We start from the raw sequence: 24422 nt of genomic DNA, 5'->3' as shown, positions 1-24422 counted from the left end.
ATACAGGAGGTTGTCTTTTATAGCCTGCTGTTGTACAAGATGATGATGACGACACTCCACAACTTCAAACTCTTATGGTCTCTCTCTCTCTCTCTCTCTCTCTCTCTCTCTCTAGATTGTTGTTACTTCCAAGTCACTACATCGGTCCATAAACCTACATGGTCCAATTTCATGACCACCAAACTATAAGTTAGTTTATGCCCCTTATGGTACTTAAAATTGGGTAAGTACGTCTAGACTAGTTGTAGGTATATCATCTTGCCTACTATACACTAAAGAAAAGCCCTCATGTCGGTCACCGTAGGCAGCATTTTAAAATCCCTAAAATGTCCTTATATATGAAAAGAATCTAAGTATAATCATCGCACTCGACAATATCCGCTTATAAGAAATCACATCATATTTCTTAATTTTTTTTTTCCTATTTTTTGTCATGCACGTATAGTGTAGACCGAAGTCCTAGTTGTAATTATTAGAAGTTTGACTGATTAAAATACTCGGACATTAATAAGTGAAAAAGGGTAACTATGTACTGAAGCTCATAGTTCACAAAAAGACGTCGAAAACATATTTATTAGTTTAGAGGACAATGTGAGGCCAAAAAATAGATTTAAAAGACAGATAATAGACTAATTCCATAGTTTAGGGGACACATGAAAATACATAATTTAAGATTATCAGAGATGAATTAGTAGTGTAGAAGCAAGTAGATCTGAAGTATCAACAAGACCTACACTTGAAGATACTTGAACACGTGGTATTCTGACTCTTCCTCTCCAATTACATTACAGTTAGCATTAGTTATATTATTATAAATAATAGAGAGAGAGAGAAAAGAAAGCACCCGCTTCACTTTTTTGTCAAAAGACAAAAATCTCCCGCATCTTCCAAATTATTTAATGCACCAACTGTCCAAAGGAAGCCCACTCATTGGTCCGATGCTCGGCGTTGCCCTATTACTCGTTCTCGGACAGCGTTCCAATCCCAACTGCCCTTTCTTTATTCCCCCAGAAAATTACAAAAAACACCCTCAAAACCCACAAAATCGAAACTTTGACCCCCTCCCTCTTCAATTAAAATACTCCGCTTCTCTCTCCCTCCTCAATCTTGCCCTCCTCCATCTCTCGCCGGCGATGGAGGCGACCACCAATTCTCGCCTCGATTTCGGAAAGCTGGAGTTTGGGTACGGTTTCGTTCTAAAGAATCAATCTTTTGTTTTTTCTGATTTTTTGTGATTTTTTTGTGATTTTTTTTTTGGAATAAGGTGCAAGCACTATAGGAGGAGATGCAAGATCCGAGCTCCCTGCTGCAACGAGATCTTCGGATGCCGACACTGCCACAACGAATCCACTGTAATTTTCTCTTTTATCTTTTTTTATATTGATTTTCTGGTGAAAAAGTTGTTGTTTGATTTCTCGTTTGGATCTTGTTTCTGATGTTGATTTGATATTGACCAGACTGATCGCCACGAGCTCTGTCGTCATGATGTTCAGAAGGTGAGATCTTAAAATTTGAATCTTGAATCTTTTTTTTTTAATTCTTTATTTTTTATCATTTCTTTATTGAATGCATGGGAATAAAAGGAAAATAATATACTACCCGTTGTTACTTTAATTTGAGCTCACTAATATATATAAACTAGATAGATTAATTTGATGTAGAAGAAATTTTCACTGTAGACCCATTCTCATATTTAATCCCTAAAACCGACCCACTTTAAAGTTATTTATGAGAATTGACCCACTTTAAGTTAATTGCAATACTAATTAGTCGGGGTTGCCAACCCCGACTAATTAGTAGCCAAATTAATTAGCAGCCACAAACCTTCCCTGCTCCCTGACCCCGCTTGTAATTAGGCTACTAATTAGTCGGGGTTGGCAACTCCGACTAATTAGTACCGTAAATAACTCAAAGTGGGTCAATTCTCATAAATAAATTTAAAGTGGGTCGGTTTTAGGGATTAAATCTGGGATTGGGTCTACAGTGAAAATTTCTTCATTTGATGTAACTAGTGGGTTTTTTTAAGACTTATTTTATAAATAGATTTGGGGGGACAATATCTCAATACCCTGTGGTTTAAAGTTTTTATCTTTTGATGATCTTGTAGGTGATTTGCTTGGTGTGTGATACTGAGCAGCCGGTAAATTCTTTGAATTTGAAATCTTTGGCTAGTTTTTTTTTTGTTTTCTTTCTTTCTTTAAGTAATTGTTTTGTACTTTGAGGTGATTTTAGGTAGGGCAAATTTGTACAAACTGTGGGGTGAAAATGGGGGAGTATTTCTGTGATACTTGCAAATTTTTCGACGATGACACTGACAAGGGGCAGTATCATTGTGATGATTGTGGGATTTGTCGAGTTGGTGGGCGGGAGAATTTCTTTCATTGCAAAAAGTGTGGTATGCACCATTTTTTTGATCTTAAATTATCTTTCTATTTATAATTGATTTTCCAGTTCTGTTATTTTTTAATAGTTGCACATTGTCTTGAAATATTAATGAAGGGAAGTATGTATTTTTATAGGATATATGGGTTTAAAGGTTTACAGCAAGTGAAGATTTCTAACTTTAGGAAAATTCATAATACTACCATGAACTTTTAGACAGTTTTGTTAAAAAATACCATAAATTATATTTATCAGGGAAAGCACCACAAACTTTCAAGTTAGCAAAAAAATATGACATGCCATCGAAAGTTTTTAGGACTTTAATACCATAATTGTTACAGGACTTACCAGGAAGTTTCAGATAAACTCACTTAACTACCATAAATTTTACGTTATTCTCACATGACTAATGTGGACTTTCAAATATAATCATAAAATTATCATATATTTGTCTAATAGTATGTTGTATTCTCTTGCTGATTTAAAATCTGTGGTTGTTTTCTCTAATAAAAATAATTTACAGTGCTTATGCAAAACCCCATATAGTTCAGGGTAGTTTTATGAAATTTACCCTTTTAACTTCTATAGTATAAAAGATAACCGTGCTATAGTTTGTTATAATCCCATTTTCTTCTACGAGCCCTCAATAACAAATCAAACAACACAAGAGCTCAACAATTTGGAAGTAAAACCATCCTTACATAGATTTCTCTTGTTTGACAGACTCTAGGTATTTACTTACAGTAATATGAGCTTATTGGGGTGTTTGTTTGGAATCTGTTGGTAGCGTGGACAACTTGCCTTACGGTCTTTTGCTACAATTACTCTAGCTGTTGTTTTGTCAGAGCAAAGCATTTCGTACTTCATTGGACACAATTGTTAGCTTGTCGTGGCTAATGAATGTTAAAGAATTCAAATACTAGGTATATGATGAGCTAATTATTATGGTTTAATACTTGTTCTCCTGTTCCGCTTTAGATATGCCTTGGTTTAATCTAGTTAACATGATCCCCTAACACCGAAGATTTTCTTATGTACTCAACTGAATTTTTGCAAGTTTATCATGAGGTAGTTTATGGTTTTTACTTTCCATGTATATTATCCATGCCATTTATTTGCTGAGTATTGATTCCCTTCATATTTCCTGTAAGTTAGAAATCTAATTCGTCATGGCTAAATTGGCTCGATTTATTGTTCACAATAACTTAATCTGTTTTGCAAACTGTCCAATGCTTAAAAGGATTTCCTATTTATCCCAAGTGTAACATTTTCGTGTCCACATTTCACATCTATGATACTTGGCCTTCTTTTTGCGGGTTTTACTTAGGAATCTAGGGGCAGAGGAGGACTCGTTATATAGGGCCAGAAAATGCTAATGGCACTATCGTTGAATCTGGTTTGGTATATATAATCATCTCAATCTTCTAAGTAGTATTCTGGGATCTGCTACTCATCACTGGAACACTATTTTCGTTCAAGAGTTCCTTTTTTGTAGAACTCATTGCAAGTTTTGGACTGTTTAACTTCTTTTCCTCTTCTTTATACATTATTTTTGGTACACCACTTAGCCTACTGACCTTTTCATGGTATCCTTTTAAAAGGTCGACGCGGCTCAATATATTACAAATAATACTTTCTTCACTGGCTTCCAGGGCCTGGTATTTTGGGCTTATCCAAGGCTTGTTACTTTAGCATAGTTTTTCTTCACTAAGTTTTATGGTTGACAGGAAGTTGGCTAAGAATTAGTATTCACATTTTATTTTCTTGCTCATAAATGAAGTGGAAGGCCGCTGTTTTTGCGATTAGACAACTTTTTGATTACATTTGATAGTGGTTATTTGTTACTGCTGTTATGAACTTAATAAATTAAACATGTCTTAACCAATTTCTCTGTAGTAAGATTCTATGTTAGGGTATTTGTGTTTGATGACCGAGAGATAGAAACTGCTTGCTAACGTCCACTCGAACAAGCCATAGCTGATGCATATTGGAAGTGGTTTCTCTAAATGAAAAGAACAAGGAAACGGTCAGCTCAAATGAATTATCTAATAATCTGAATTGTACATGATAAGGAATAGATGAATTTGATTACAAATTTTTATTATCTGCACGTATTGATGTCATCTTGTTCAGTTGAAATTTTCTGTTTCTAACTGACCTTAGTGTTAACATATCCCACAGGTTCCTGCTACTCAATTGGTTTGCGTGATAAGCATTTATGCGTGGAAAATTCAATGAGACACCATTGCCCCATCTGTTATGAAGTAAATTTTCATATCATGATTTTTTGTTATTCTATGCTAAAATTTGAAATGTTATAATGTTAGAGGCTTTTCTGCAGTATCTTTTTGATTCATTGAACGAGACACGTGTTTTGAAATGTGGGCACACAATACACGCTGAATGTTTTGAAGATATGCTGAGTCATGCTCAGTAAGCTCCACTCCCTATAAACTATATTATTACTAAGTTACCCTTCCATTTTCTTTCTCGTTGTTTTCTTAGAAGGAAAATTTATTCTCATTTAACTTCATCTTTGGTTTCCTTTCTTCTGCAAATAGATACGCGTGTCCAATATGCTCGAAGTCAGTAGTAGATATGTCAACACACTGGAGAAAGCTTGACGAGGAGGTAATTACCTTTCACTTTGCGATATTACAGCTTGTCATAAACAATTAGTCTTTGTATTCAACCAGGAAGTTGTAGTGAAATATTTAACTATATGCCTACTGAAGCTTCTAACTAGAAGTATCGGCAAAATTAGAGGTGATAGGTGTCAACAGGTATTCTAGTTCGAATGCTTCTATATGGATTATGGATGTAGACTCTATTTATAGGAAAAGACTTTCGTAGGCAATTTGAAGTGAAACAAGCCAATCATTTTTTCATTCCAAGGATGACACGAGGTGAGTGTAGGGTGCCAAGAAAGAAATATTAAGAAGGAAGAACATGCTTGTATAGAAAAATATGTATTCAGCTCGCAATGGGACAAGGTACTCTTAATACTTGCAACCTTAAGATCCAAATTTATTAAAATATTATTCTGGGTGTCCAATTTTGTCAACTTAGAAAAAATATTCTGTCATCCCAACTGTATACCCTTGGTCACATCTGTCTTACTTAGAGAATATATTCTTAGGAACTATAAGTTGCATCATATCTTTATACTCGAGAGCTCGGAAAAAGTTTAAAAAAAAAACATGACGTAAATTCTCTTGTAGTATCTGGAAGACGCACATCCAACTGAAAGGATTTTGTGGAATTGGGTCGCCCTCATTTACGTGCCATGAGACATAAAAGCATGTTTATCTAACTTACTAATTACTAATTGATCTTCAAGTCCAGAGCACATTTTAATTTTCTTCTAGCTATAAATGTAGAAAAAATCTTCTCTCTGTGAATATAAACATCTTCTATATTCCTTTTCCCAGATACGAGCGACAGTCATGCCTCTGGATTATCGCTACAAGGTCAGGGTGCCGTCAATTTTCATCGGGAATATTGTAGACCAATACGAAACATATCTTGTTTTACTCTACATTCGTCAAAATCTTTCTATTCATTCTCTTTGACCATGCATACAAAATGTTACTTGAATTTCTGCAGGTGTGGATCCTATGTAATGACTGCAGCAGTACAACTGAAGTTTTATTCCACATTATTGGGCATAAGTGTGGCGATTGTCATTCCTACAACACGCGAACTATTGCTCCACCTCCAGTTATTGATCAGTAGGAGAAAATAATTCAAATTAATTTGAATGAAAAAATAGGATTCATGTAAGCCACTCCCAAAATTTTGGGATAAAGGCTTTGTCGTTGTCGTCGCATTGGATGTATCGTGTGCCCAGGAAAATTTTAAACCTACCCAGGAGATGTTGAAGGGGGCCTGTGTGTATTCTTTGGACTAGCTTTCAATTATGTGTTTTGTTGTAAGGTTTATTGAACTATGGGTAATCTTCTGTTTGCTTAATTGGGTAAATGGTGATATCGATTAAATTCACTGATTGTTGTAATATCTGTTATCAGCTAATAGATCTCATTAGCTGATTGGAAAATTGGTGCGTTTAAATGCCACCAGCTTTTAAATTTACACTTGTATCTGAGCGATTATAGCTTTATGGTTTTGGGAGGGTTGTCCTTATTTATTATTAGTTGTTTGTTTCAGTTTAATTGTGAAGGAGCCATTCTTGAAAAATGACTTGTTATTTGATCATTACTCTCTTCTTCTTTTCTTCTCAAAACAGTGTATTTTTGTAACAAACAGCTGTATGAAGTGTATTATCAGAGAGAGCTTCTAAGTTGGAAAAACACATCTTGAACCTCAGCCATTAAAATTTTAAAACTCAAACCTTAAACTTGCGAAAGTTTTAGGGAGGAATTTAGCATCGCCATTTGCCAAATAGTTCAATATTATTCGTCGTGGCATGTAATTCTTATATGGTTATGAACACCAAAAATGCAATAACTTGGAACTCTTTGAACCCCTTTATAAAGCTCATATACAACACCAAATGAGCCTTCAACTGCTTTATGTAAGTTGTTTGGATCAAAGACAATTACAACTTCTAGAGAAAATCCAGGGAAATTACCTTCTCCAACAATGCAAATACAACAAAATACAATCTTCTAAATTGACATCAACCTTACAGAAAACCCAATTATCAATCTTTACTAACCAAAAAATTTTCGTCGCGGTATCACAATCTACAAGGCGACTTATTGACAAAGAACATTTTAGATTACAAAACAGAAAATTCATTCATTGACTGAATCCAACAGTTTAAAAGCATAAACACCAGGAAATATCATATATACTAAAACTATAACACAACTCCCCTCCCCCTCCCCCTCCCCCCTCTTTTTCTTGTACTCAAGATTCACATACCTCTTAAGGATGCACAACCTATTGCACTGAATATCAATGGGCTATATCTACACCCATTCGAAAATGCAATACTACAACATCCCACCCAAATTGCAAGAAACTCATTTCAAGAAACTTGAGACCTGAACTCTAGAACATACCCAACTCAAGAATCCTGATAAACAATCATGGACACCGAGAAAATGTAACATAATGAGAAATTATGCTCGAAAACTCTTCAAAACTTACTCATTTGCACCATCAAAGCTACCAAACTCACTTCTCTTTCTCTCCCTCCAGTTCTCACCCCAAACCCTAGCCTCGGCAACTGCACGTGCACGTGCATGATCCTGCCCCATGCTTCTCTTGCTTTTCCCTCCATGAACTGGACTATCTTGATAAGAGCTTATTGCGTCTGATTCATCAAAATCCCACTTCCTTCCCGAGTCTCCACCAGAATCTCCTCTACCAACTTCTGCACCAAGGTTCATTCCTTTGAACGGGTCTTTCTGTCTAATGTCCGGAGAGTTCGTGTGTGGTAAATGGGCCTTTCGGTCCTCTCTTAATCTTGGAGTGGATGGACGGCTTCTGCTACTATTAACCGCATTTGGATCGTATGTTTGTGAAGCTAAATAAGAGAGAGCAGTGACAACGTCACCTATTAGAGGGCGAGTAGTTGCTTGTTCTTGTAGACACATTGCCGCTACGGCTAAAGCTTGGTATAAGCCCCTCATTGGATAATGGCCTCGCAATAGTGGGTCTGCCATTTTTGCAAATTTTCTCCGATCCTTGAATAGAGGACGAGCCTACACATTGCAGTTAAAGAAAAAGAGGAGCTTTTGAATGTTACCAGCAAATATTTTTGGGTGATAAATTTGTAAATGCAATGTTTATTCAGAACAATGCATTTGAAAGTTGCGTTCCATGAACTACATAGGAGAATTTAAGGAATGAAGGGAAAATATGTGAAACTCTTGACATAGTGTTCAGTTGGACGCATGTTGAGTACTACTATTACACAGAGACAGCATTATCACTAAAGTGGTATACAAAGGAAATAGTTAGCAAACAGATGATACCAATTGAAAATGATGCAATCACAATGAGTATAAAAATTATTAAAAAACTGTATCAATGTGAATGCTGCAACTATAACTAATTTCGTCAATCAAACAAATCCCAAGAGAATTTCAGAGAATACAGGTGTTCCCAGCAAGGAGAGAGTTTTAGCAATTCTAATCAAACCGCTTTACCTATGTGAAAATGACACTTGGTTTCCATGAAATCACTAATCCCATCTATCAAAGTGCACTATATTACATAAAACTCGACAACCAACTCCATTTACCTTGATATAACTGCTGTAAAAGGTTGAAAAATGAAAATCATGCATGCTCGTTGCTTTTGACCCATGTATCATTTGGTTATAATTATGGTTTTTCAGCTACAATTGTTCTAAGATATTTAGATCATGCTGATTAATGAAAAAGGCCAACTCCATGAAGATGTCACTTTGGTTGTATTGTTGAAGAACCATTCTTGAGACCTTTTGATGCTTAGATAGCGTCTTCAAAATGCACGATTATATAGGCATAGATCATTTGTCATACAAACCAAAATGCAAGGATTTGCTTGTCCAGTTTCATGTGTATCGTGTAGTTTGGTAGCTATCCCTTATTATATTTGAAGTAACCTGTAGGGGAGCATTGAAGTATGGAATTCCAGAGCTATTGAAATAAACAAGATAACTAGCAGCAAGCTTTTGGAATGCTATGAAACATAGATGCCAGGCAAAGCTAAATGAAAAGCTTTATCATAGTCAAACTGCATAAAAAATATCTAGGTTAAGTGTGGATAGACCCCTGTACTATCGCCAAATTGAAGTTACTAGGCCTGTAGTTCTACTATTGTTGCAGAGAGACCCCCTGAGCGTAACTTTTTTGAGCCTTTTTGGGGGTTCCATCTACGACAATGGGTTTTCACTCAGGGGGTCTATCTGCAACAATGGAACTTTTCAAGGGGGTTCTGAAACAATATACAAGGGCAGTAAGTTCAATTTGCCAATAATACAGGTGTTTATCCACAATTAAACCAAAATGTTATAGGAGGGGAAGAATTATCTACCCATGCCACGAGATTCTGCTCTCCAGCAGCCCGGGTATTATCAATTGCTTTGCGCCCGGTAATCAACTCAAGAAAGACCACACCAAAACTATAAACATCAGATTTGAGTGTAAGTTGGCCAGTCATAGCATACTCAGGAGCACAATAGCCATAAGTCCCCATCACACGAGTGGAGACATGAGTCTTGTCACCAACAGGGCCAAGCTTTGCAAGTCCAAAATCAGAAAGCTTCGGGTGAAATTCTTCATCAAGTAAAATGTTTGATGATTTGAAATCTCTGTAAATAACTGGAGGGTTTGCCTTATCGTGAAGGTATTCCAAGCCTTTAGCTGCACCAGCTGCAATCTTCATCCGAGTATTCCAATCAAGTGGTTTCTTTTCAGGTGGAATGTCTGAAAAAGTAGGAAACTTAGTGAGTTATGTTACTGAAAAAAGTAAAGCACAGGCTGCTAAGAATAATTAGAAGCCTCAATTGCACCATTATATCAATGTGACAATGGCACGATGAACAATTGCCTCAAGTAACCATAATGTTCACAGGTTTTCACTGCACTATGTGAATTATACAAACTCATTTCTCTTCTCATAATTATATGAAAATAATGCTAGGGGAAAAAGTATTATCATCCTATATCCTCATTAACTCTCAAAGACTGATACAAGCAAGGTGCTAAAAACAGACATTTTCAAATAAGACATTTTGTTTAATGGTAACACCTGATAATTATTTTTCGAAAAAGGAAGGGACATAAAGAAGTAGAAGCATATTCCCCTGCTTTCCATCACTATGCCAGGTGCTGCAATACCAAGGTGCATTCACATATCTTCTAACTAGCTATTGCTTTATGTTTTTATGGCAATATCCCGCTGCTCAGAGTTTCTTCAATTAGGAATTTGGAATGTGATTCCACTACTACGACAACAATGAAGCCACTTGAGTAATGCCATTTTCTTTATCAACCAAAAAGTCCAAGGAGATGGCTATGGCATATATCAGTCCCAAGAACAAGCTACATGAATAAAATCCAAAGATATAAGCAGATTTGACACAAGTCAAGTCAAGAATTACCCGCCCCTTAACGAAACCACGCACCATTGCACCCAAACCTAAGCCTAACAATCCTGACTCAACCTATTAGTTTAACCAGAGCCCAACTTGCAAATATAGGTCTTGGTGTAACATTCCTCATTTTATTAGGGATTTTTTATATATACCCCATAAATCATATCATTTAAATTTATCCACCAAATATTATAATTTTAAATTTGCCCCTCAAATTGTTATTCCTTCCCTCAATATTACCCCCATCTTTGGTTAAAATTACCTGTACATTCCTCTTTTAATTATTTTTAAAGAAAAAAATCAGCAAACAAAATCATATACAACATAAGTACAAGAGGCATCTATAAACACCGTTATCCAACCTGTTATAAAAAGAAATTAGATTGTTTAGCTTTTTTAGAAAATGTCAAGCATAATTCTATTTTGCTGGTTTTTTTCATTAAAAATAACTAAAATGGGGATATAGGGATGTAATTCAAAGGTTGGGGTAAATTTAAGGCAAGAAAATGATTTTTTTTTTCTTTTTTTTTGTGGGGGTGGGGGTGGGGGGGGGGGTAAATTTCTAAATACCTACAATTTGGGGATATATATTGAAAATATCCTTTTTATTTTATTTTTATTTTTTTTGAGAAAAATACCCTTTTATTAATAATAAGTTTAGCAGAATATGAATTCTTTTAGTGCTCGTCCAAACTATGGATCATTAAAAATACATATTAAATCAGACGGAGTTTCGTGCAACAAATAAAACTTATAATTTAATAACATGTTCATTACAGGCATATTTTCAATAGAGTTTAATAAAAAGAATAAAACCTACTTCATCTCAGGAGCCTCCAGGGAAGAACAAGAAAAGAAAGAATGCAAGGGGGAAAAAGCGTCTCACAAATAGAGAAGGTGATGCTTTTCTTTCCTTTAAATTACTATGTAAGGATTCTAGAGGCACTTGAAGGGAGTGGTGACAAGCCATATCTGAAATTTCCATGGGTATTTGGTGGATTTGTACTCCGCTCTGTATAGTTTTTATCCATAGTTCATCACATATATCAGCATAATTGATAGAATTTTCTATATCTTGGTGAACAAACATGTGCTAACACATGAAGTTCAATTTCATTATGTTTTATGGTGGAAACGAGTATTAACTGACAATTGGTAACTTTATTTTCATTATGGCAATACTAATATTTTTTTCCATATGATATGCAATGTATATATAATTGGCCATCAATATTTGTTTGTCTTTTTAGACATGTTACTATGAAATATTAGGTCATATGAAGTTTTTTTCCCTCCTTGAATATATGAAGCATATATTATGTAAATTCATCAACCTATTGAATTGTAAGCTCAATGTGTTTATTTATTATATTTTTCAAAGTCTCATAGCTGCCTTAAGTGGAATTGGCGATCCTCATCAATCTTAGGGGAGAACAAGGGATTTGTTTACTTTTCTGAATGATGTTGGTAGCTTTAGACAATCTTGAAGCATGCAACTAGTGGGATGACTTCACTTCAAGTTGAGATTCGATTTCAATACTTTAGAATTCATTGGTGTTCTTCATGTGTAAGAGTAAGATTTCAGAGCTTATTGACTTATTTTCATGTCAAGTTGGGAGAAAATTCCATTCGTTTTTATTGATTGAAGTAGAAGTAAAGACATCAATTGTTGTGGGTAGTTGTTAATTTTCTCATACAATATGGTGTATTTCAATAGTGCATTTATGGCCAAATGCTATTAAATGTAATAATTATTAGCAAGTTTAGATCAAACACCAATTCCTTGGACTTTGAAATTAGGGCCCTGACATGCAATCTTAAGGTCCTACAATGCACAAGATTTAAAGGATGAAGTATTAACTAGAGGGTTAAGAAATTAAACTTATTTAGAGTAAAGAAGAGTTAAATAAGTTAAAGTTTTATTAGCTAACATTTGTGTTAGTTTTTGAGCTTTTCTTAGTGTCTGGATGAAGAAGATTGTTATTATTTTCAATATAAATGAAGGATTATTCATGACCATTTAGTAGACCACTCATTTTGGAGGATCAATTCTTTTAACGCATCAGAAAGGGTTATTTTAACCATTTTGTATTTCATGTTTGGCAAATTAAGACAGATAATTCATTGTATTTCATGTGTCGAGCTTCTATATTTGGTAGGTAAATGAAGGGTTAACACTCCTAAGCCTCACTTAACTCAATGCCAAATGACACTGTAGGAATGGGTCAACTATGGGTCATCCAATCTATTTCGGCTAATAATGTTGTCAAATATAGGTATGATTATGAAGAACCTATACTGCTGTGACTCGGGAGCCCATTCAAAAATCGAGTTAGAGTTAATCCCTAAGGGGAGGAATTTGATATTTTGGGCCTAATACTAAGTATGTTTCTTAGGGGTTGATTCGAAGATTTTATGTGATATAGATAATAGTAAATATGGTTGTTAGAAATTGAAATTCTACACTTGAATTTTCTTTTATTAGATTTTAGAGCTTAGTTTTAAGTTTAATTTTAGGAGTTTGATTTCAATTTCAATATAAGATAGAGTTATTTTAGAATATAAACTATAGTAGAATTAGAAGGTTATTTATATTTTGAATTTTAATAGAGACAGAATTTTAAATTGGGTTGTAAGTTTCTTTTGAATTTTTTATTAGCCCGCCGCAATATGGAACCTTTATTTTCTTGTTATTTTTAAACTATTTTCCATTGATTTAATATGAGCCCTCCATTTAAAATAGTCCTCAAATTATCTCCACGACAAGCCTAAAGCAAACCTTCCATCACTCATCCAATCCAAGTGACCTCATCTTTTTTATTTTCTCACTAGAGCCGGCTTCGCTCCGCTCTTTTTTTCCCCTTTCTCGCAAACGAGATCACAAGAGCCAACATTAGATCACAAAAACTCAAGATACAATTGCAATTTTGCCTCCTCCGCAACTCCAACGTTGTCTTCTTTGCACCCAAATAGAAACCCTAATTCCCTTCTGTTTTCCTCTTCTCGCAATGACAACAAGACCAACAAAATTTCCAATTCCACCTTCGTACACTTTGTTTCTTGTCGAGGTTGGTCAGGGCAGTTAACCCCACTCCCCACAATATATGTCTGCCCCTACAAGTGTTGACAGTTAAAGTCCATTTAACTATTACATCAAAACTTTGAAATTGTGGTAAGAATTGAGGGTTATTACTCTAAATTCTAACATGCCCCCATAGGTCGAGTGCCCTTTTTATAGACCGAAACCTAGACTCACAGCAGTGTCAATTTTTAGAAAATCCGTTTTAAATTCGTGACCGGTGGGATTTAAATTTAAAATGCTCGTATCATGTTAAAGTCCCTCTAACTATCACACCAGAACTCCGTGTCACAATGAGGGTTAAGGGTTATTATTTTATATCTAACAATAGTTATGCTTTCAACCTTTATGTTGAGATTGGATAGCTTTTATAAAGAGGGGACTTGGGGGAGGGAAGCGGTTAGGAAGGTTTTAATTAGTGAAGGGTAGGAAGGAGAGGGCTAAAAAGAAGTGAATTTGCTCATTTCCTTAACCCTCTTAAAATGGATGGATTGGAAGTGTAAGGGTTAAATTTTAAGTGATGGGAGGTATATTGGTCATGTATTTTCCCTTCCCTTTCCCATTTTCTGCTCTAAACAAACACAAACTATAGTAAAACCGATCTCTTCCTACTCAAAACTGTTCCGAAATCTAATGTAGGTCATCTAACTCCGCATTGAACTCCAACCAAAACTTTCTAATATATTTAAATCCATTTACAATAAAACTGGGTAGGTTCAAAACCCCTCCCCAAAAGTCTACTGCATGATTGCCAGCCTGCCATTTGTCCATTACTTCTCACTAGATTTATATTTCCTAATTTCAATAGCCAGAGCCAAAAGTGATGTTGCTTGATAAATTATTATCTTATATCTTATACTATTATGAAAGTGGATTGCGGTGTTAAAACATTTATACCTAGAATACCCCTAATCCACTCTACAATACCCATATAACCCTCTCACCAAATTGCCAAGCCCATCTTCTAATATATATATTATTTAAGTATTCTATATTATATTATTTAAGAAACCCTTGATTGCCACTACTACAACTTCAAGATCAAACTGCAGATGACTGATTAGTTGATTAGTTGTGACATAACTATCATTTGAAAAAGAACACGCACTGTGAAAACTGAAAAGATAGTTGTTCATGTGGATCAGATTGTAACTTTATACACTATTCATCAGATCACTTTATAACTTTATACACTATTTTATGTTATAGTGCCTTTCATAATAGTTCATTTTACGCTGGACAAAGCTTGGGCAGTTGCTACAGGATTTTTGTTCTTGTGTGTATTCAATAAGTACAATTATTAAATGCCTATTGCAAGTAGTAACAAAGATACCATAACTTAAAAATTGATTTATTTTATGTTATGTGAATTCAATCTTTGCCAGAAAAGTTTAAATGACATTGTTTAGGAGAACTGTGTTCTACCAGGAGATTTATATTGCATTTGGTATTGTGATGTATTTTATGTTATGTGAATTCAATCTTTGCCAGAAAAGTTTAAATGACATTGTTTAGGAGAACTGTGTTCTACCAGGAGAATTATATTGCATTTGGTATTGTGATGTATCTGTGGAGATTCTTCATTTATTTTCTCTTTTTATAATCACATTTTATATAAGGACGTCAGGAGAATATTTATTTTTCACATGCATAAAAAATAAACAAACAAATAAACACTATGCACATGAATAAGGAGATTTAGATTTCACACATACATCTATACCATTTTATATAACTGTGTCCATATGCAACGCCCAATCACTATACAACAACAAAGGTGTTTTCAGGATAGTGCCATGATATAAAATTTGTCAAAATCATGAAATAAGAAACAAGGGAAGCTAAGACCTATATCCTTCATACATCCATCTTGGCAGTTCATACTCATCAAATTCTAGGCAGACCATCTCCTTAACATTGAAAATATGGAGAATATAATCATAATTCATAAACAATGACAACAATGCCAAAATTTTGGAATCAGCCCAATGTAATCATAAGCATAAAGAAATAAGAACCTAACCATGAAGGTGATCCTCCAAGGATCCTAATGGCATGAACTCATACACAAGAAGGCGTTGATCTCCGTCAGCACAATAACCAATCAAATTGACTAGATTGGGGTGATGTAATAGACTGAGCATAAGGACCTCCACAAGGAATTCTCTGTTTCCTTGAAGACCGTTCCTATCAAGTTGCTTCACAGCAACAACCTGCAAAATTATTACTTATCAATATACAATGTAAATATATATAGAAAATTTATAATGTGTGATATAAGTTTTTGTAGAAAAACTACAAAATTGGTCTACCTAAAATTAAATCACTTCAGAGACTTAACTAACCTGCCCCGTATTTTCTAAGCGACCTTTATACACACGACCAAAACCCCCTTCACCAAGAAGACATTCTGGTCTAAAGTTTTTAGTAGCAGCAGCAAGTTCACGAAAAGTAAACGTTTGTGCAGCAATATGTGCAGAGTTCCCATCTTTTATGACCGCTGCATCCTTCTTAGAGTCAGAACCAGAACGTGACTTTGATTTGTCTTACAACACCAAGCATATGAAAATAATAAATAAGAAATCAATCTAAAAAGAAAGCCAAATAAAATAATAGGAATAAACTATCCTTGATAACACTGATCCTTAATTTGCAAACTACACAGAGATCAAATATCTGAAGCATTCAATCCGTAGTTTCTTGTGTGAATGAGTAAAGATTGACTTGTGCATTTGAGCTTAAAGGCCATTCAGACACTAATAATATAACTTAATGCTTCTACTGCTTACACATAGAAGCATCACAAGATGGAATTCTATGGTCATAAAATATTGTGCAATTCTGAACATTTTCTAACAAAATAATTATAATAATGTTCTCTATTTTGATCTATAAGNATCACTAATATTTAACAAAATATACCAAAGAGTAGATCTCAGAAATTCTACATACATGCTATTCCCTAATAACCATCATAAAATCAACAAAGTGGCTGTTGTTAAATAAAGAGGCAATTATTCCATGAGGCAAAAAATAAATCCATACAAATCCAAAACAAAACATTATGTCCTAAATCCACCAGATATCAAACTGTTTTAAGGGCAAAATCAGTCCTCACATCAAACAGACACTTGTCTAGGACCAAATTCTCGTGACATATCCCACAATCTCCAGGTCTGGCAACTCTGAATCTCAACTATAAGAACGCAAACTCTTTTCCAAATAATATCCAATTATTAATATTATTATCAAGCAAATACAAAACTGGGCATCTAATAAATCACTAGTAAAATCACTAATTCCCCCCAAAAAATAAAAAATTACCTGAACTAACTCTAGTCACATGATGAGTAGAAGAATTATCCTTCTTCAAATCTTTCAGATCACCCTTCTTCCCTTCTTCCTTCTCCTTATCTGATGATGATCCAAAACATGGGAAACAACCCATCTATTAACAAAAACAGCAAAATCAATTAAAGATTGAAACTTTGCAGCAAAGTTGGGATTTTGACAGCCAAGGCTGCTCCTTTTTAGCACATTAAATCTGCTGCCAAGGTTTTAATTTCAGAGACGCGGGCCATCCGATGGGAATTCTGCGGATTGTTTCAGATCAGAGGAGAAGGTGACATGGGAATTAAAGTTTTTCCTAAAAAGGGAAATATTAAATCTGAGAGGAAAAAGGGTGGGGGAGAGAGAGAGAGAGCGGGGTTAAAAAAGAAGAGAGAGAAAGAGGAAAGGAGCGTCATGAGAGAAGGGGCGAGAGAGGAAAAGTCAGCAGCTTTTGGTCGCCGTAATAATCAGTTATTAAAGATTTTGTGTAAAAAGATCAGAAAAACTAAAGTGGGTTTCGGATTTGGGTTGGGATCTTATCAGGATCCACTTTAGTTTGGAAAATGATAATTGTACTATAAATATCAAAAATTTATGTGTGTGACATGTGGACCCATCCTTCACTTGAAGAGAAATGTGGTGCTCATTTTGGCTGTTGAGTTCAAACTTGGTCCACTATGTACATAGGTGTGGATCATGTTATGTGAGAGAATTCTCTAATTTAGATTGATAAGTTCTTGAATTTGTCCTTTACAAATTGAGAATGATTAGTAGTTAGATTAATCTCCCACCGATTAATGCAAACGGTGCTACTCATGCCATGATATAAAAGACCATCATAATGATTTTTGCTTGACTTGTTGGATCGCTCAAGCTTTGGCAACGATTCAGGCTCTATGAATTACCATCCAACAGATTGTAGATGTTATTTTTATTCAAAATAAATTTCTTGCTAAATTATTATAAATGGTGATAGTTGTACTTCACTACCAAAATTTTGTCTTTTTTATTCTTGTTCGTTTGTCATGTGGTTTGGTAATTTGTATCCAACATTTATTGCAATTGTTAATGATGATCTATCACCGATTATTGCAATTGTTGCTACTCACGCTATACGACAGATCATCCCTGTATCGATTCTTGCGCATCTTCCTTTTTTTTTTGACGCATGGTTTTGGTAGTGATTCAGATCGATAACTTCATAAGTTTCTATCCAACAGATCGTAAAGTTACTGCGTTCAAAAATGATTTCGAGCTGATTATTATATATAAGCAGTGTCACTCGTGCTATATTACCAAAAAAATCACCGTGTTGATTCTGATGTAGCTAGCTTCTACATTTGTCACTTTGCTTTCGTATTACCTTGCCGCTTTGTGTGTTAGATTGACGTATGGGCCACTTCATGACTTTATAATTAATAAGGCTTACGTGATAATCTTGTTTGTTACAGAATTAGTAATGGTGTTGAAGTCGTTTTGCTTTATGAGATTACTTTGGTTTTCTTCTTAATGCTCTACATGCAACATTTGCTATAGTAAGTACGTAGGCAGTTGTTTAAGGTTGGATTGCTAGTACTTCAACATGCAGAAGATAGTTACATACTTATCATTTAGTAAAGAAGAAGATGATATTTTGGTCTAAGAAGCAACTTAAGACCTTTTTTTTATTTTTTATTTTGGCTTTTTGTTTTGGGAAAATTTACAAAATAGTCCGTTTTTGCTAATTATTTAGCAAAATAGACCGTTTTGCTAAATAATTAGCAAAATAGACCTCTTTAAAAAAAGGTCGATTTTGAAAAACAAGACTCAAAAAACATACGGGACTACTAGTCCCGTATGTTTAGAGCCAACTTAATCACGGATTAGTGACTCAGAAAACATACGGGACTAGTAGTCCCGTATGTTTTCTGAGTTCATCTCAATGTTTTGTAAAATTTTCTGAGTTTACTAATCCGTGATTAAAACATACGGGGCTACTAGTCCCGTATGTTTTCTGAGTTGTTTTGCAAAAATAGACCTCTTTTTAGCCTGTTGGCCAAAAAAAGATCTATTTTGCTAATTATTTAGCAAAACGGTCTATTTTGCTAAATAATTAGTAAAAACGGACTATTTTGCAAATTTCCCCTTTTGTTTTTTGTTTTTTTGGGGATGACTTTGTCTTTCCTAATTCAATGGAACCAATAGGGGTGGGCAAAAACCGAAACAAACCGGTTCAACCGAAAAAACCGCCCGAAAAAACGGATCGGTTAACCGAACCGAATTAAATGGATGAGAAGAAGTCTCTAAACCTCCCGAACCGAATTAAACCGGTTTGGATCCGGTTTGAACCCCTGAACCGCCCAAAAAAAACCGAACCGAATTCTTAAACAAAAAGTAGCTGCGAGCCTTGGGTGTGAAGAAAATTTATGGCTGAATGTTTAGCATTTAAGAATTGTGGGGTGGAGTTTATACTAACATATATTTGAGTACGCTGATATAGTTAAGTGAGATTTCCGTAAATCAATACAAGATGTTGAGGTTGAAGGATAAATTTAGTGTTTTGGTCAAATTTCAGTGATAACATGAATACAACTTGCTGGTGCTGGATATCAAATTAACCTATAGTATAGGCTGTCAAGGATATAAGATAATTCTTGATGAGAAAAAGGCAGCTAAAAATTAACGAAAATCATCAAAAGGTGTGTGTGCCTGCCAAACATTGTTCTTTCTCTAAAAAAGGCTACATAATTACATGGTCCTCCTAGTGTATTAAGCTAGTTATATTCAGATCATACAATTTGATTAAGTGGCTTAGTACAGTTTTGATTGTTTCTTTTCAGTTTTGATTGCTTCTTTTCAGTTTTGGATATAACTAAAACTTACCCAGATTTTTGTGAAATGGAGTTAATTCGGTTCAAAACCGAAACCGAACCGAACCGAACCGAATTTCGGTTGGGCCGAATATTCGGATGAAGGGGAAAAAATCTGGATCTGGATGAGAGTTTTGAGAACCCGAAAAATTCGGATTGGATGCGGATTGGGCTTAAAACCGAACCGAACCGAATACGCCCAGCCCTAGGAACCAATTAAGCAATAGAGAGAGAACTGATTAATTACTTCACTCTGAGGGATATCATCAAAATTAAGCTTCTATTGGCCATGGACGGAAGCATATGGAATTGCATGAGAAATGTCTCCTGGCTAATTATTAGTGCAGAGGAATCTAGCAATCCGTGGAGCTTAACAATAGCTTTTTTTAATAAGATGCTATAGCAACATTAGTAGTACTTCCGTTTTTTAATTTATTTACTTATATAGATATAAATAATATATCACAGTATGTGTCAATTTTCAAAATTCTAGATTGTCAATTATTGAATAACATAAACTTTGAGTTCAGGCATCATATATATATATATATATATATAGAGAGAGAGAGAGAGAGAGAGAGAGAGAGAAAAATGGGTATGCTTGGTACTAAGGGCCTCTTTGTTTCACCCTTTTATAGAATAGGATTAGGATTTGGGTTCTGACAGTGGCATTTTCGTAATTTGTGGATTCTTTGTGAATCCTATTCTGGAGTTTGGTTCAGCAAAATTTTTGGGATTACATCTTCTACACAGTAGCTACAGTTGTCCTTTTTTATAGAAACCCAAATCCGAGCTTCGGGTTCCGATTTGGGTGAGATTTCTGACACTGAGCTTGATCGTCGATTCCGATTCCTGGGCTTCACGATTTCGATCCCTAGATCTGGAATCGCTCTGCCGCTCCCGCCTCAATCGCCCTCTTCCTCGCGCTTCTGCTCCCGCGCTTGTTCGTCTACGATGATACTTGGTTTCGGGCCTCTTTCTCGAAACCCTAGCTCTTGATTTCCACGAGCTTGTTGGTGGTTTTCTTGCCTTCGATTCTTGGTGATCCCTTCTGGTTGGGATCTTCTTCGACTTGGGTTGGGATCTTCTTGATTTCCACGAGCTTGAACGTCGGCATTTCCCCCCTCTGCAGTAAGGTATAAAAATTTCCCCCTTTTACTTTGGCCGTTTTTTCCAGTGATTTGAGGAATTAAATTTAATTTTGAAGCATATGATAAATAGAGGCACACCGCAATTTCAATGATTTGTTCGATTAATTTCATAATATTACAGCAAAATAATTCATGCGGGTATCTGTGTAGTGGATTTTTTGTAAATTTGCAAGAATTAGGTTGTTAGGTAGATTAATTTCATGCGGGTATCTGTGTAGAGATTAATTTCATAATATGTTTCAAATCAGTCTTTTAAGAACTTAAATTGCTGTTTTTTTTACTTTATTTAATTTTTTTGTGTGCGTGTAAATTATTAGTGATCTAACCATATAGTTTGTTTGTTTTGGGTCTATCTTGTTTGTTTAGAATTGTGTGAGATGGAATGCAACATTAGTTAAAATAATTTATTATTGCAATTAGATTTCTTGCTTTAAAAGAAATAAATATTTGTATCAATTATCTACTTAATTTTGACAAGAAATAAGTAGCCATCTTAAGCTGTAACTGTATGATAATTTTAAAACGGTTGTAGATGGATATGGAAGATGAGGAAGAATTGAAGAGGATGTGTGCTAATACAGCTGTCTGCGCCGTGGTCACTTTGGTAACATGTATTTTGAGAATGCGTGCTAAGCGCAAGAGAATACCAAATTGTTCGCCGCAAGAAAGGGTCAGGAAAATAAGTTGTAGAGAGGCTCATTTCAGACGTGTATTGGAGGGTTATCAAGATAGCTGCCAATCGTATATTAGAATGAGACCGAGGGCCTTTTTTAAACTTGTTGAAGTAATGAAAGCAAATGGTTTTTTAAAGATACGAGACACGTTCAAGTTGAAGAACAACTTGCTATGTTCTTGAGTATTATTGGGCACAAAACTAAAAATAGAATAATAAGAACTGAGTTCATAAGATCAGGGGAAACAGTTAGCAGGTATTTCAATAAAGTCTTGTCTGCAATGAATGGATTACGTGATCGGTACATGAAGCAAGCCCCAAAAGAAGTTCCCGAGGAGATTGCAAACAACTCAAATTATTTTCCGTACTTTAAGGTAAATTAAATACATACAACTTAATAATTTTCCAAATAAACTTTTTTTTATTTAACTATGTATAATTTATAATTTTTTATAGGACTGCATTGGTTTGATAGATGGCACACACGTCGACGCGGTGTTACCCAGTGACCTAGTTGCACGGTTTAGAGGGCGAAAAGGGGTCACCCAAAACATCTTAGCAGCCTGCACCCCCAATAAACTATTTACTTATGTCTTGGCTGGCTGGGAGGGGGCAGCAAATGATTATAGGGTATTACAAGACGCCCTGTCTAGGCCACAGCCTTACGGTCTCCGAGTTTACGATGGTATTCATTCTCACTTGTGCATATTATGAATAATATATTAAATACTTGGCAATATTTGAGATTTTAAAATACTGTTTAATTAATGTAGGTAAATATTACCTATGTGACGCTGGATACACCACAATGCCAGGTTTCATATCCCCGTATCGCGGTGTCCGATATCATTTAAAAGAGCACACCGGTAGGACACCAAAGAATAGGAAGGAGTTGTTCAATTTAAGGCATTCATCTTTAAGATCAAAAATTGAGTGCACATTTGGGATACTGAAGAATCGGTTTAAAATTCTTGCGGGGAAGCCGAATTATCCATTTCCCACTCAAGTGGACATTGTACTAGCGTGTACTGTGTTGCACAACTTTATTGCCTTGGAGGATCCGGATGATGATATTTTAAATGAAAATGTTGAAATTGATGAAGATACTGGGGAAGAGACAAATGAGGACGAATCAAATGTGATGGACTATACTCAAAGTAGGACACAAAGAGAGGATCAAGATGTAAGAAATGAATGAAAGGAGATGCGAGATCAAATTGCTTGGGCGATGTGGGTGGATTATTGTGCAAAGTACAATGGTGGTAACACAATGGAGAGCGGTTTAACTTAGTGTAGTATTTGTCCTATGGCTATGTAATAACTTGGTGAATTTTAAAATACTGTTCGCATCGATATTGTTTATTGTTTTTTTGCTTGTACCAAAACATTACTACTTTTATCGGTTGCTCTTTTAAGTCCTACATCAGGGATTAACATGAACTACATGCCTGTTCGACCACAGCCATTCACCTCACCTCCGCATACTTTCTCACCATTCCCACCATGGGATGGTAATTATGGTGGGATGACACAGCCGCCAATGTCATACATGAGCATGTTAGGCAGTCCACAAGGTTTGATGTTTCCCACAGCCAGTTCTCAAAGTAGTGGACCTAATCAATTTTCACCAAACACCGGTGATTCAGTTGGAAAGGATATTCATGACGTTGATGGTGCGGAGCACACTTCGCCATTGAAAAGAGGGAAAAGATTAGCACACAAAAAAAAAGTTCCGTGTACCAGGTTGAACTCAAGAGGCGTGGCTAATAAGTTTTGGCTTCCAGAGCACGATGATGTGCTTATTCCTTATCTTGCAGATTTAGCATTGGATGGCATGAAGCCAGACAAGAACTTCAAGGCTGAAGCTTATAAAATGGCTGCCATGAAAATCAACATGCAATTCAGGACTGATTTCACTCACCTGCATGTCATTAACCACTTGAAATGTTTGCGGAACAAATTCAATGACATGAAAGCTTGCCTTGATATAAGTGGTGCTGGGTGGGATGAAACAAGTAAAATGATTACATTGGATGAGGAAACCTTGAAATCTTGGGCCCAGGTATAACAATTCAGCATCTATCTTGTCACATTCAATTTAATACATTTGATTCTCTGGATTTATAAGTATTTATTATTGCAGGACAAATCCAATTCTAAGTACAAAGCATACATAAACAAACCCCTTCCTCACTTCAAAAATTTACAAGTTATCATGGGTGATGATCAAGCCAAGGGTGATTTTGTTAGACCCGTGTACGCTAACATTGGGTCTAGTAGGTCCATACCTATTCCCGATGATGATTGCGAGATTCTAGAGGAGAGTGAAGCTGAACCACAGTCTGATGCTTGCAACCAACCACGTTCTGGTGCTGTTAACCAACCACAACCCACTAGATATAAGACTAAGAGTAAAGACAACACGACTTCATCATCTAGCAAAAAAACCAGAAAATTTAATCGTGAAGAGGAAATGATGTGTGCCTTTGTTGAGTCCATGTCTCAGTCAATGAGGAATCAACACGTTATACACTGGACTGAGCAGTTGGCCACAGCGTTGAATGAACATAGGTCTGAATATTCCGAGGAGTTCCTCGATAGGGTTTTAGACCATTTATATGACAATGAACGTGAAGCTAGGAGGTTTTTCATTAAATCTAAGGAAGGTCAACAGAGGTACATCACAAAATTAGTTAACGACCAAGGTTGGGCGGATAGCTAGTTACTTGGGTTTCGATTATATTACGTTCTGGATATTGTTGTGTTTATTGCAAACTATTAATGTTGCAATTTGTATTTTCATTCTGAAGAACATCTATGTCGGTGTGGGATTGATGAATTGGTATATTTGCAATCTTTGTTGCAGGTAAGGTCGTGGAATGATCATTGATTTCTTTGAATTTTC

At 35.4% G+C, this 24422-nt stretch overlaps 3 protein-coding genes across 5 annotated transcripts; 2 read left to right on the top strand and 1 right to left on the bottom strand.

The window, feature by feature from the left end:
• On the top strand, nucleotides 921–6474 carry LOC109819832 (E3 ubiquitin-protein ligase MIEL1-like). The gene is made up of 10 exons (XM_020385762.1): nucleotides 921–1183; nucleotides 1265–1352; nucleotides 1458–1496; nucleotides 2108–2140; nucleotides 2233–2395; nucleotides 4564–4646; nucleotides 4724–4815; nucleotides 4944–5013; nucleotides 5814–5852; nucleotides 5989–6474. The coding sequence occupies exons 1-10, from the start codon at nucleotides 939–941 to the stop codon at nucleotides 6115–6117; spliced, it is 981 nt and encodes a 326-aa protein (XP_020241351.1). The 5' UTR covers nucleotides 921–938; the 3' UTR covers nucleotides 6118–6474.
• Nucleotides 7028–17273, bottom strand: LOC109851463 (probable serine/threonine-protein kinase PBL7). Of its 3 annotated transcripts, none has more exons than XM_020421598.1 (5): nucleotides 16839–17273; nucleotides 15860–16014; nucleotides 15538–15727; nucleotides 9373–9764; nucleotides 7028–8054 (listed from the first exon to the last, which is right to left on the bottom strand). In XM_020421598.1, the coding sequence occupies exons 1-5, from the start codon at nucleotides 16960–16962 to the stop codon at nucleotides 7494–7496; spliced, it is 1422 nt and encodes a 473-aa protein (XP_020277187.1). In that variant the 5' UTR covers nucleotides 16963–17273; the 3' UTR covers nucleotides 7028–7493. The 3 variants fall into 3 exon arrangements, with proteins under 3 accessions (XP_020277187.1, XP_020277186.1, XP_020277188.1); XM_020421597.1 differs by having other exon boundaries at nucleotides 15860–16059; nucleotides 16839–17272; XM_020421599.1 differs by lacking the exon at nucleotides 15860–16014 and having other exon boundaries at nucleotides 16839–16924.
• Nucleotides 21780–22715, top strand: LOC109821810. The gene is made up of 3 exons (XM_020387966.1): nucleotides 21780–21891; nucleotides 21974–22202; nucleotides 22291–22715. Exons 1-3 carry the CDS (start codon nucleotides 21799–21801, stop codon nucleotides 22713–22715), a joined length of 747 nt encoding a protein of 248 aa, XP_020243555.1. The 5' UTR covers nucleotides 21780–21798.

The sequence above is a fragment of the Asparagus officinalis genome, chromosome 8 (genome assembly GCF_001876935.1).
Source record: "Asparagus officinalis chromosome 8, Aspof.V1, whole genome shotgun sequence".
Taxonomy (NCBI): domain Eukaryota; kingdom Viridiplantae; phylum Streptophyta; class Magnoliopsida; order Asparagales; family Asparagaceae; genus Asparagus; species Asparagus officinalis.
Note: the sequence above shows the minus strand (reverse complement) of the source record. Positions and strands in the feature narration are given on the sequence as shown.

Bases quoted from the DNA above. Each gene is read 5' to 3' on its own strand.
- LOC109819832 (XM_020385762.1), top strand. From the start codon at position 939: ATGCTCGGCGTTGCCCTATTACTCGTTCTCGGACAGCGTTCCAATCCC. The intron at 4,816-4,943 runs GTAAGCTCCACT...TTCTGCAAATAG, and splicing joins GATATGCTGAGTCATGCTCA to ATACGCGTGTCCAATATGCT. The intron at 5,853-5,988 runs GTCAGGGTGCCG...GAATTTCTGCAG, and splicing joins CTCTGGATTATCGCTACAAG to GTGTGGATCCTATGTAATGA.
- LOC109851463 (XM_020421597.1), bottom strand. From the start codon at position 16,962: ATGGGTTGTTTCCCATGTTTTGGATCATCATCAGATAAGGAGAAGGAA. The intron at 9,765-15,537 runs GTTAGGTTCTTA...CTACTTTTTCAG, and splicing joins CTTGGAGGATCACCTTCATG to ACATTCCACCTGAAAAGAAA. The intron at 8,055-9,372 runs GTAGATAATTCT...TGCAATGTGTAG, and splicing joins AGCAGAATCTCGTGGCATGG to GCTCGTCCTCTATTCAAGGA.
- LOC109821810 (XM_020387966.1), top strand. From the start codon at position 21,799: ATGAATGGATTACGTGATCGGTACATGAAGCAAGCCCCAAAAGAAGTT. The intron at 21,892-21,973 runs GTAAATTAAATA...AATTTTTTATAG, and splicing joins ATTATTTTCCGTACTTTAAG to GACTGCATTGGTTTGATAGA. The intron at 22,203-22,290 runs GTATTCATTCTC...TAATTAATGTAG, and splicing joins CGGTCTCCGAGTTTACGATG to GTAAATATTACCTATGTGAC.